The 13,276-nt window shown below is 46.0% G+C and overlaps 1 protein-coding gene across 1 annotated transcript; it reads right to left on the bottom strand.

The window, feature by feature from the left end:
* Nucleotides 1-8,490: 8,490 nt before the first annotated feature.
* Nucleotides 8,491-11,110, bottom strand: LOC147459414 (uncharacterized). Its single transcript, XM_086510684.1, has 6 exons — nt 11,086-11,110; nt 10,783-10,829; nt 10,403-10,684; nt 10,235-10,321; nt 8,917-9,358; nt 8,491-8,798 (listed from the first exon to the last, which is right to left on the bottom strand). The coding sequence occupies exons 1-6, from the start codon at nt 11,108-11,110 to the stop codon at nt 8,491-8,493; spliced, it is 1,191 nt and encodes a 396-aa protein (XP_086366810.1).
* Nucleotides 11,111-13,276: the final 2,166 nt, after the last annotated feature.

Genomic DNA, 13,276 nt, shown 5'->3' with positions numbered 1-13,276 from the left:
CCGAAAATGGCAAAAAACGAGTTGCACACAGTCTTGAACCTGCTCCTGCTCCACTCTGCGTGATGCAATGTCCTCTCAATGCAAGCTCCAATGCAAGAGCTCTGCCACAATAGCATCCAAGCACTCGAATGTCAAGCTCTCCTCCGCCGAGCACTTCTCTATCGAGCTCCACTGAGCTCAAAGCTCCTCTCACCAAGGAAGCCGCAACCGCCTCCTCGACCAAGCTTGACCACACCAAGCTCCTAAGCTCCAAAGACAGCCCGCTGCCCGGTGTCGAATAACCCCATTCGGTCCAGTACCGGTTAAGGTATAATAGCATGTGCCTAATCACTCGCACAGCACAGCTCCCCGAATGAAAGGTGGGCTGGTGCTGATCGGAGCCCGCCCTCTTACAATGCGTAATCGTGTTGCATTCGCACTCAGTGACTCGCCCGTCTCTTCGAGGGGAAACACATCGGCCAAACATAACCTGCCCCAGCATTGCTGTTCTTCTCGTACCTGCATATCTCACCCTGCACCTTAGTTGTTTGCTGGCCCTCCGACTCAGCCCGATACCTCCTAGTTGTGGTACATCCCCGATTATGCGATCTAGTCCCTGGCTGCGGTCGCGGTGGGATCCAACGGCCATCTGTGGCTTGCATTTGTGTCAGCACCTGTCTTGCTACATTCCGTCTGTCAGAACCAGAAAACGGCTCTAACCCTTTGGGCTTAATCCCGCATCGGCCAAGTATATTCCAGCGTGCTGTCAGCTCAACACCTCCGCGCATTCGGGTCATTCCATAAACAAATGCATCCCCGCATGGGTAACCTTCTCCCGGGTCCCATATGCATATCTTCACCTCCAGTAGGTCACTATCCCCGCATCCTCAGCCCTTTGGTGTCGCCCTCTTCTCTTGCAGTACTAGCGCTTTCCCCTTGTGGAGCCATCGCCAGCAAACAGGCAGATTCAGCGTTTCCTTCACCAAACCACTAACGCCGGGCCATCCTCAGCATAACCAGCTTTTTGCTATTCCTTGGCAGCCGTACCCAGCATTTACTAACGCTAGGAAGCAGGGGCAGATCTGCAGCAAATCAGCACTACAAACGCAGGGGAAACTATCAGCAGCAGCAGCGTTTTTCACCATCAGTCGCAGCAGAAGATCCACAGCCAGTAAGGGTGATTTGACACTTGCAAAACAGTCAATTTTCAGCAATAAAAACCCTGCTGTATCAGCGTTTTCTCAGCCAAAGTTTATCCCCAAAAACACAACCTCAAGGAGCCCTAAACCTAGCGTTTTTTCGAGCACTCAGATTCAGCCATAAGCCCACAAGAACAGTCTATTTTCAGTGACGAAAACAGTCCCAGTTTCAGCCACGAAGCCGTCGACATCACCATCGTCGTCGTCGTCATCGGCATAGTCCAATAGCATCAATCCTTTGCATTCGCATTGTACTCTTTCGTACAATCAAGTAGACCACTCTCGCCGACGAGAGTGGGGCCTTCGAAGGAGGGTTTTACAACCTCTCGGCGTCGTAACTTTCTCTCTCCTTCTCTCAGTCTCATTCACTTGCACGCACTAGATCCACTCACTTTGTTCGTGATCACCGCACTCTCTATAAGACGGAAAGCTCTCTCTTTCCCTAAGAACTAAAAGGAACCTTGAGCAGTAAAGATCACTAATCTTGAGAAATACAACATTCATTCGGCTGCACCTTACATGCCTACAGCCTGCCTCTACTATACGCTACACCTACTCAGAGAGCAGCTCCGAACGATTTCCACCTTGACAGATCGAGAGTCAAGAGATGAGAGAGAGAGAGAGAGAGAGAGAGAGAGAGAGAGAGAGAGACATAGATGTTAAAAATATTTCTTTCTTTCTACTTACCGTGCTACGTCGCGTCGATGACCCATGAGTTTGCACATTTGCTTGACCATCCACTTGTAACTCCATCCTGTCCCATACTCCGTCTCTAGTGTGTTGATAACATATTTCTTGTCATCTTCATGCTGATCACTACAGTGCAAAATAAAGTCGATTAGTAATTCAACTAACAAACTAAAATTTACATTTTTTATGTTAATTAATACTTACTCCCATGGTATATGAACTTGCTTTAGATAAGACGAGCAGAGGTCTTGCATCCGACGTTTGAGTGCGATGCCGGCTCCGAGCTGGAGGATAGCCCCGTCAAGCAAGATGTCGCATGTGACACCCAAGCTGCCAATGCACGTGCGCATTGGTGGAGGTGGAGGCACTGATGGGGGAGCTGGCGGCTGAGGCGGTGTCTCACGAGTCGATCGGCTTGGTGGCGTGCTACTCTGCCGATGATGCCTACATGCAATATAAACATATGGCAGATTAGATGAGAGTTCTTAAAAACTACTTGATATTTAATCCATAATCACCATAATAGATATTCCTCTAAGACTGACGGCCACTAGCCTGTGAATCAGGTGTCAACTGAGTACTAGGAGGTACATTAGGAGTAAGCCGCTGACTCTCATGATGTGATGTACCTGGAATAGGAGTCCTAAGCAAACAAAGACATCAAGGGAATACATATATTAAGATTTCTATATTAAAAAAAGAATGACATTACTACTTTATCAATCGAGAAGTCCTAAGCAAACAAAGACATCAAGGGAATACATATATTAAGATTTCTATATTAAAAAAAGAATGACATTACTACTTTATCAATCGAGAAGATTACCGATGTGCTATGGTCTGATCTGCATGAGAGGAAGTCTCCACTCCTATGTGTGGCTGGGAGGATGTACTCTCTCCAGGACGTACGGGCAAACTGAATCGCCCAAGAAACTCAATGGAGCTGTCTAAATTGGCGTCATCCATCTCCATATAATCTGACATATCCTCCGTCAAAGCCTCTCCTGATAGTCCAGTGGTACATAGCAAAGTCTTGAGGAACGTCAACTTCACTCTATGACCCTGGTCACTCATCTTATCTGTATATTTAAAACAAACCATGTGTCAGACTAACACAAACATCGTATCTGCATGTAACATCAATGCAAGTAAAAATATTAATAGATCAAGAATCTACAAATGAGGTCGAAGCAGCCATGAATGGAGTGGACTACAACAAAATAGATCAAACAAAAATGCTACAGATGCTTCAAAAGATTCTGAATCAAATGCAAGATCAGGTAGCAAAGCTAAAAGAGAAACACGCTCAATAACAAATTCAATGCAAGAGTAAGCTACATGAGAGATTTGATGGTTTGTGGTCGAATGCAGCCTGAGCTTATAACCATATGGTAGATGTGGACAAAATGAAGCAGACCTGGATGTATTCCTGGAAAGGACTCAACCTGAGCTATATGCTATTGTTGGCAGCGCTTCCGCTTTCGCTTTCGCTGCCTACTCTCACATGGTATCAGACGCTGAGGTTCTTCTCCTAAGCCGACGATCCCCTACTGATTGCTTCCATCACGAAAAATTTCCTCAAAACTGAGATCGCTCCCCCTTGATGGCTGTGTTTTCTACAAACAGCAGCGTTTTCACCTCTCAGGCTGCGTTTTCTGTGCTATGGAGCCAGATCAGCCACATCGCTACTCCCTTCTCTCTCATCCCTAAAAGGATTACCCCAGATCAGCCCTAAGATCTTGTTCTTCGCGGACAACACACAAGCCTTGCCTAATTTGCACCTTTGCGTTAACTCTCAGCCCTTGCGTTAATCGCTTACGGGCACCGATTCGATGAAAGGACGCTTGTTCTGCAGCTTTTTGGATAGGTGGCTATGCCTTCTCCCTCAATGTCTCGACTACAACTGCCATCTTATGGTAGCCTATGCTCCTTCTCTCTTTGAGATGCAATCACATATGCTCTAGAATGTTTTCAGCTCCTACGCTCCTACTCTCTTCCAAATGCAATCACATATGCTCCAGAATGTTTTCAGCTAATGCAGAGAGAGGGCATCTCTCCAAATGCAATGTTATCTTAAGGAGTGCGTTGATTGCATGATGAGATATGTTTTCAACAGATGCAGAGAGAGGGCATCTCTCCAAATGCAATCAAGTACACTTGCATCTTGAAGGCATATGGCATTGCACAAGATGCTGATATAGGCAAAAGAATTCATTTGATCTTGTTAGTCAGTGTTGATTGTGCTTGGCAGTGGGGCACTACCTTGGTCGACATGTATGCCTAATGTGGTGCACTTTATAGATCACAAAAAGGGGGAGGGATTCCGGCTCCCTCCCCGGCCACATGTAGCGTTTTTCTTATTCATCATGATGGTGTTCTTTGTAGCCCCGAGGGGGATAGCACAGATAGACAGAGAGACGTGCTGACACATTGTTAGAGAGATGAGAGAGAGAGAGGCAGCTGTCCAGCAGGGCTAGAAAAATACACTTTCCATAACCAAAGAAAATAAAGGCAAACTTGGAATTTGTCGTTGAGCGTAGAGGCCATTCAACAGCAGCAGTTAGAGGCCATCAAGCTGCGTGACTCGAGCTTTTAGGACATGTAGGTGGCTAGGCCGTCTCCCTCAATGTCTCGCATACGACTGTCAGCTTATGGTAGCCTATGCTCCTGCTCTCTTCCAGATGCAATCACAGATGCTCTAGAATATGTCCAGCAGTATCAGGTCAGGAAGAGAGAGATCTGTTTTCAACAGATGCAGAGAGATCTCCAAATACAATCAAGTACGCTTGCACCTTGAAGGCATATGGCATTGCACAAGATGCTGATATGGGCGAAAAGAATTCATTTTGTATTGTTAGTCAGTGGTTGTGCTTGGCACTACCTTGGTCGACATGTATGCCTAATGTGGTGCACTTCATAGATCACAAAAAGTCCTTTAGGAGCTTCCTATTGCGGATGTCGTCTGAATGTGGGATATGCCTTACTTGGCACGGCCAAGGAGCTCCACGCTGTTTACACCGGAATGTGACGTCGTGCTTGACATTGACTTGATCGACATGTATGCCACCTATAGTGCACTTCATGAAGCACAAGAAGTGCTTGAGGAGCTTTATGTCCGAGATGTCTCTTGAAATGCAGTGACTGCAGGATATGCCCAACGTGGGCAGGCCAAGGAGCTCTGGTCTTTTTTAAGTGGACAAAGCGAGGATATCTCTCTAGATGATCAGAGGCAATCGAGCAGATCGACTCGAGCTTTTAGGACAAGTGGCTAGGCCGTCTCCCTCAATGTCTCACCTACTGTCACGTGACACATCCCAACCCTATGTGTCCGTGGACAAGCTACAGCATAGCAGGGTTTCCGTCAAGTCCAGTCAAGTTAGATTAGAAGTAATCTGGCACTTTTGTGAGTCTATTCGTAGACCGTGCATGCCCAGTCACTTAGCAATAGATGCATATCCTCCGGTTGCACACAACATGATCATCAGTATTCCCTTCAGAAACCATTAGAATCAGTTAGGGGATTTTTCAAGTGACTTTATCCCATTTTCCCTATTTTTGACAATTTTCACTTATTTATTAAGTGACTTTTGTTGGGAACTGAGTAGGGAAAATTGGGTAAGTTAATATATAAGCAACCCAAAGCTAGCACTCCACAGCAGAAGAGGCAGCAGGAGCTTCCCGCTCAACAGGCAACTTCTCAGCAGTACCCCCCTCAGCACCCCTAGCGTTTTCTAGCTCTAGGCCAGCCCCCATCCTTGGCGTGTTCCCCCAACAGGCCATCGCCATCAAGCACCCCTTTCTTGGCGTTTTTCCTCAGAACCGGCAACCCGATACCGGCCACAATCTCCTAGCGTTTTTCAGCCCAAAACGCTGCAGCCATCATTGGCGTTTTTGGATTTCCGGCCCAGATCAACATTAGCGTTTTTGCTAGCATCAGCCATGCATCAGCGTTTTTGACTTTCAGCCCTAATCTGCAGCATATACACAGCGTTTTCAGCCTATGACTCCGTAGCAGATCAGCCCCAGATTGGTTGCAGATGTTCCGCCCATTTTCAGCCATAAAAATGCAGCCAAAACAGTCATTTTCAGCCACCAAAATAGTCCCGAAAAACAGCAGTTAGAAGACCACAGATTTCAGCCACCAAGTCATCGTCGTCACCACCGTCGTCGTCATCGGCATAGTCCCATTGCATTCGCATTGTACACCTTTGTGCAATCAAAGTTAGACCACTCTCGCCAACGAGAGTGGGGCCTTCGGAGGAGGGTTTTACAACCTCTTGGGTGTTGTATCTCTTCTCTCTCCTTCTCTCAGTCTCATTCACTTGCACGCACAATATCCACTCACTTTGTTCGTGATCATAGCACTCTCCATAAAGACGGAAGGCTCTCTCCTTCCCTAAGAACTAAAAGGAACCTTGAGCAAATAAAGATCACTAATCTTGAGAAAATACAACATTCATTCCGCTGCACCTAACACCTACAACTGCCAGCTTATGATAGCCTACGCTCCTGCTCTCTTCCAGATGCAATCACATATGCTCTAGAAGTGTCAGGTCAGGAAGGGAGAGATCTGTTTTCAATAGATGCAGAGAGAGGGCATCTCTCTTCAATAACAGATCTTGAGTTCAACTCTCGTCGGATAGATCTTTGAGGTCTTGGGATAGTTTCCTACGACGTTAAAATCCTCTTCTTCTTTTTCTTCTTCTCTAAATGCAATCAAGTACACTTGCACCTTGAACGCATATGGTATTGCACAAGATGCTGATATGGAGAAAAGAATTCATTTTGATATTGTTAGTCAGTGGTTGTGCTTGGCACTACCTTGGTCAACATGTATGCCTAATGTGGTGCAGTCCATAGATCACAAAAAGTATACTTAAAGTAAGAGGTCAAGACAAGGGTTCAAGAGCCTTCGCCTACAGGCTCGTTCTACTCGTTTCGCCCAGTAAGAGTAGGGAAGGCTCGCTGGGGTGCGTTGACGGACGGCACATGGGCTTGCAGTGGAGGCATGGTGGATTGTGGGTTGAGTTCAAGACAAGGGTTCAAGACCCTTCGCCTACTACAGGCTCGTTCTACTCATTTCGCCCACTAAGAGTAGGGAAGGCTCGCTGGGGTGGGTTGACGGATGGCACGTGGGCTTGCAGTGGAGGCAAGGTGGATTGTGGGCTGAGGCCGATGCGGAGGACCGCCCTGGGTGGGGGCACCGGGCTGCAGAATCCTCTTCGACTGCCCTAGCTCTTCATTTTTTGACAGCAGGAGTTGGCTTTGCGCTCCTTTCTCCTTCAGAGATCAACATGTAAGCCTCGGTTCCTGGCATTCTGTTGGGTTTGGGAGGGGGTGTGGCTCCAGTGGCAAGGGAGCCCCATTCGTGTGGCACTCTCAGATCCATGCTGTGGTTTGAAGATGGGATTGACTCCTTAGCATCCAAGAGGTTCTTCTGGCGGCTCAGATCGAGAGGGTTTGTGCATGGCAGCCGTGCATTTCAAATCAGTGCATTTCAAAAGACGACATCCTGGACAGGAATCTCATCAAGCACTTTTTCCGCTTTATGAAGTGCACCACATTTGGCATACATGTCGACCAAGGCAGTGCCAAGCACAACGTTTTCTTTCAACAACCACTCACTAACAATATCATCATAACTTCTTTTGCCCATATCAACATCTTGTGTACTACCACATGCCCTCAAGGTGCCATTGTACATGATTGCATTTGGAGAGATGCAGTCTCTCTGCATCTGCTTAAAAAAGCTCTCTCTCTCTCTCTTCTTGACCTAACCTTGTAGCAATCAATGCACTGCTTGAAATAACATTATATCTAGAGAGAGACCCTCACTTCGCATTAGCTGAAAATAGGCTAAAGTGTATGTGATTGCGTCTAGAGAGACACCCTCACTTCATCCACTAAAAAACGACCAGAGCTCCTTGGCCCTGCCCAAGTTGGGCATATCCCCAATCAGTGCATCTTAAGAGACGACATTTCAGACAGAAAGCTCCTCAAGCACTTCGTGTGCTTCATGAAGTGCACTACATATGGCATACATGCCGACCAAGGCAGTGGCAAGCACGATGTCCCATTCCATTGAAAACAGCCTAGAGCTCCTGAGCCCTATCCAAGTTAGGCATATCCCGCAATCAGGCGACATCCGTGAGACAGGAAGCTCTTAAAGTACTTTTTGTGATGATCTATGAAGTGCACCACATTAGGCATACCTATCAATCAAGGTAGTTCCAAGCACAACCATTGACTAACAATATCAAGTGAATTCTTTTGTCCATATTAGCATCTTGTGCAATACCACATGCCTTCAAGGTCGACTCTGTAGATGAGCTCGCCAATGAGTTTCGACTCTTTGTCAGCCAAATGAGAGGCTGTAGGCTCTCACTGAGTCCCCCACCAGGAACCAACGCCTAATTCTCATGGACTCCCACCATGTCCTTGATGATGGTCAGACTCTCGCCCAACAACACGTACTCAGATCTCTCTCTCTCTCTCTCTCTCTCTCTCTCTCTCTCTCTCTCTCTCTCTCTCTCTCTCTCTCTCTCTCTCTCTCTCTCTCTCTCTCTCTCTCACATACATACACACACACACACACACACACACAGGCACAAGCACTCTGCTATCACTTATGAGAAGCTGCCAAATGAGAGGCTCCAGCGCAGTTGGCTAGGGTAGCCATGGTGCTAGCAAATGAGGAGGCGATGAAAGGCAAGAAATACTCGCGCAGCTCATACAAAGAAAACACATCATCTAGCTCTTCTATCTTCACCCCTTCTCCTTCAAAGCTCACTACCAGACTTGATGGTGGTGATGATGATGGCTCTTGCATGCGCTTGCGTTGTTGACGTTGTTGCTCAATGCCTGCAACTCCATCTTCGACTGGTGCTTCTCGTTTCACTCTCTTCTTCTTCTTTGTCTCCACCTCTTTCTCTAGCCACGACATTGACGGAAAATTTCAGCAATACACGCGCCCCGCGCATCTTCAATGCCGCTCGATCATATGCCAAAGTTTCCTCCTCAGCCGTGTCAAAGGTCCCTAGCCAAACACGGGTCCCTTGCCTTGCAGAGTCTCGGATCTCGGCTGCATATTTGCCCCACGGCCGACGCCGTACTCCTCGGTAATGCTTCTTGTTGGAGCTCTTGGCAAGCTCTGCGGGTGTTAATGATGTTCTTGAAGGGGCAGAGCACAATGTAGAGGCAGCACCATTTTTTATGCCTTTCTTTGGAGGAGTTGTATTTTGCGGTGTTGATGATCTGGGTGCAAGGTGACTCTCCGTCGATGCATCTTCGCATTTTGGGGTGCGCGGAACCCATCCTGTTTTGTTCACAGCTTCTTTAAGAATGCCATACACCATCATGTCATCTGAGTCATTTTCATTCAATGGAAAACCAGAGCTTGTGCCCAAGCATGATCTCAAGCAAGTTGGGGTGACTTGAGAGGAAGGAAGTCTCCATGGACTGCTGGCCATGGCAAGCTTTGTGGACAGATTCTGTGAACAATCTGTACGAGCAAACGAGAGTGGGTCGAGGCGCCAGACTTGGCGACACCCGCTTGAAGGATGTTTCCTCGCTTATACGACATAAACCTCGTCTATGCGTGGTTAGCACTTGAGTCCTCTCTACAGTTAGCTGCAAGGAGATATAACATGCTGGTATGGAGAGATGACATCATGGTTTGAGCTACATGGATTCAGCATGGACTCATTGCTCCCCTTCCACTACTCATTAGATGCCTCCTCTTTGACTCTTACACAATCCAAGATCACCACTCATTCGTGAGGACCTAAATCAGCTGGATACCAAGAGGAAATAATCTTAATGTCATTACATGTAGAGGACAACTCTTCAACCATTGCTAGAGAGGACCTACTGCCACACTAACAATGAATAAAAGTAACACAATCAATTAAATACTATTTCTTGAAAGACGAACGCACTTACTACCTAGTAGCAAGTCAATCTCATACACTTAAGGAGCCTGTCACAATGAAAACAAATCAATAACAGAACAAAATTTTCCTCTTGTGGAGATATCTATTTCCCTCTCAATTTTCAAACCAACGCAATTGCTGGAATTTGTCAAATAATGGCTGAATGGATCACCTTGCACGGTCTCCCTCGCGTATAAGCTATAACTCTTCAACAACTACTTGGATCATAATCGTTTGCCAAACAGCGATGACCTCCCCGCCAACAGAATATATAGGGATGGGTGCAACTCAATTTTTGTTTTTGTCTAGGCGACACTCAATCATGGACAACACTACAGAACACCCACTCACCATCCTGCAATGCTTAGAAAAATGGTAGCTGATCCTATGGAGACAACTTCACCGCTCTGTTGTGTGGTGGATAGAGATACTTACTAGGATAAGATCAGCTTTGCGAAGTAATTGGACTTGATGTGTCACACGGACTCTAGCTTTCCTTTCCAAGGCTCCAAGCAAGCAATCCTACAAAAGCTTAAGCAGAAGCTTAAGCAGTCAGTAGACTTGATACTCAGCATTTGATCATAACCGTATTAGCACATTGACCTTGAATAGGGCAGACCCCGTGTGCGCATCTAGTGCGTTGAATATGTCATCTAGGAAATAGACGTCAGAATCTTGATATACTGCCCTAGCTAGCTGAATCCTTTGTTTCTTTCCACCACTAAGGTTAATGCTTCTTTCACCTATCTCTGTTTCATCACCAAACTCGAACAAGGCTATATCTTGCTCCAAGGCAATTACTTTGATGGTTCTCTGATACTTGACCGTCCCACTCTGAATCCATGCCGTCTGCGGAACATAGGCAGTTGTACCATGTACCTCAACCTGCACGCACGACAGTAGAAAATATAATGTACGTGAAATGACCTTATGCTCTCAAACAATGCCATGAAGACAAAGGAAATGACATTATGCTCTCAAACCTGCCCCTCGTTCGGCCTGCAGTAGCTGCCGTGGAGAGCTTGTGGCGCTGCTATGCTTCCCGCGAGTCAAATTTCAAAGGCACGAGCAGGTCTATTGAAAAAGCACCTCGCACGAGAGACGTAGGGGCAGTGTGCACGCGTCGTTACTAGCCTCGTTGCTCTGCGTCGTATAAGCAAGACAATTTTTAGGCGTCGATTATGCGACGGCTTAAAATTTTGGGCATCGATTATGCAACGATAGCCGTTGTTTATACGACGGTCAAGTTTTAAAAATATATATATCTTCGTTTATACGACATAAACCTCGTCTATGCAACGCATTCGTCATCAATTAAACGACGTCTATCAATTATTAGTCCCTCGCAAACCCCCCCTATGGCTAGTAGTGTTACTCTCTTTGTTCGGTGATAGGTAGAGAGAGAATGGTTCTTCTCTCTGCTTTTACTTCTCTCTCTCTTTTTACCCCCCTCTCTCCCCTACTTTACCCCCCCTCTTTTTCCTACTTTACCACCCTCATTCCCTACTTTCCCCCCCTCTCCTATTTAGAGAGAAGTTAGAGAGAGAGCTACAAAAGTAGCCCTATTTATTGTCTTTGTTCCCTCCATCCCCTACAAAATTAGCTTTAATCCCTTAAAATTAGGAATCCTTACATGGCTCCAAGGGGGTCCAATTTTTTCCTAATGGCATAATCTCTATCATACCAGTTGCCTGCACCACTCGATGATCCGCCATTCAAACTTTGAAAGGTGTTGGTTTCAGGTTTGTAATTCCCATTCTTTGCTGAAGATGTGCTCCTAAGATGTTTACCTCTGCTCCTCCATCTAGTATAACGCTCGATAGTGGTTCCCACTGTTTTCGAACTATGTAATCCACCTAAATCACCGGCACTTCATCATCTCTGATAGCCGCCAAGTCAACTAATCTGGCCTCTGCCTCATCCTTCATTTGTTGTCTGATGAATTTCGCTGCTTCAGGAAAAGTTCTTCTAATGTCCTCTAACTCCACAGTGAGTTTCTAAATTCTGTCACAAATCTTGACATGAATTTCCTCTTTCTCATGATCAGAGTTGTTATTAGAACTTGAAGAACTGGTAGTATCTTCACAATACCATTCCTTTATTTTAGTGCTTTCAGCTTCTTTATCAGTTCCCAACTCTTCCATCAGTCCTTGTACTACAGCCAACATGGTCTCAGGTATCTGAGGCTTTGAATGATCTTGTTGTGCTGTCTCAAAAAACTAGGCATGTATCTTTGTGAATGACCCGGGCGTCAGAACTCTCTGGCTGCTCTCGCAGCTTCTTGGCTAAATCCTTCATGATTTTTGCCGCTAGTTCTCTCTACTCCTTCCATTCATCAACCACCTTTTCTTTACCCTTGGCCTTCCATACCTCTCTCTGCTGAGCCCATTTGCTACTTTCAGGAGTGATTGGTTTTGCTGGATTTTTTGGAATTTCCTCAATCACCACCCCTTTACTTCATGTATTTGCTCGTATAGGAACTGGTTCTGGAACCTTCACCTCAGTATCCACAGTCACAGGTGTTTTTGGACATTGAGCTACAAAATGCCCATACTTACCACAAGTATAGCAATTCAGGCTTCGACTCTGGAAATTACCACGACCCCGGCCCCGGCTTGTACCCCCTTGGTATCTACCGTGTCCTGTACCAGTACCCCCTTGGTATCTGCCACGCCCTGTACCAGTACCACTGATACCTGGTTTCTCTTCTTGAGAAGCACTGGCAGTTTCCACTCTTACTGGTTTAGCATTGGTAAATGCCACCACTGACAAATCTTTTCCCTTCTTGAAATGATAAATTCGAATACCACAGTTTTTCCATAGATGGCCATAGACTTTGCAATAAGTACACTGTGGGCATTCATTTGAAACATGGTCTTTAGATTTACACTTTGAACACCAGGTTTCCACTCTACTTACCGGTTGTCTGGTCACGCTAATTTCAGCAATTTGCCGGGCCATCTCTTCAATCTTCCTAGACCAAGATCCCTTCTTAAGCTTGTCATTGGTCTTTTCATCTGAGCTACTTTCAGAACTATTGGAGGCTCTACTGGAATCAGAATCCTCAGTAGAAGTACTACTACTACTAGACCGCCTCTTCTTATGACTCTTTTCCTTCTTAGCTTGTTGTTATATCTTCAGGGCTCGTTGCACCAAATCATTGAATTTCTTTGTTGGTGCTGGCACCTCCTAATCCCTAAGCTTCTTACTGCGAAAACCATTCAAATACCATGCTCGTAACCGCTTTTCAGATGGTGGTTCCTGCAGTTGTCTAGTCAGTTCCTTGATTTTCTCAACATAACTTCTGACTGACAATTTTCTCTGCTTTATCTTATCCAATTCATAGAGTATGTCCTCATCTCCTCTGTTGTCTGAATATTCCAGTCGGAAAGCTTTAAGCAGTTTATTATATGATCTGAGTTGGAAAGCTAGGTAATGGTAGTATTATTTCCTTGCTGTCTCCATTAATGTTTGCGA

This window comes from Adiantum capillus-veneris, chromosome 4 (assembly GCF_014529385.1).
Source record: "Adiantum capillus-veneris isolate H3 chromosome 4, ASM1452938v2, whole genome shotgun sequence".
Lineage (NCBI taxonomy): Eukaryota > Viridiplantae > Streptophyta > Polypodiopsida > Polypodiales > Pteridaceae > Adiantum > Adiantum capillus-veneris.
This window is presented reverse-complemented; position numbering and strand designations above follow the sequence as displayed.

Bases quoted from the DNA above. Each gene is read 5' to 3' on its own strand.
- LOC147459414 (XM_086510684.1), bottom strand. From the start codon at position 11,110: ATGACGAATGCGTTGCATAGACGAG. The intron at 10,830-11,085 runs GTTTATGTCGTA...GAAGCATAGCAG, and splicing joins GAATGCGTTGCATAGACGAG to CGCCACAAGCTCTCCACGGC. The intron at 8,799-8,916 runs GTGTTTGGCTAG...TGTCGTGGCTAG, and splicing joins CTCTGCAAGGCAAGGGACCC to AGAAAGAGGTGGAGACAAAG.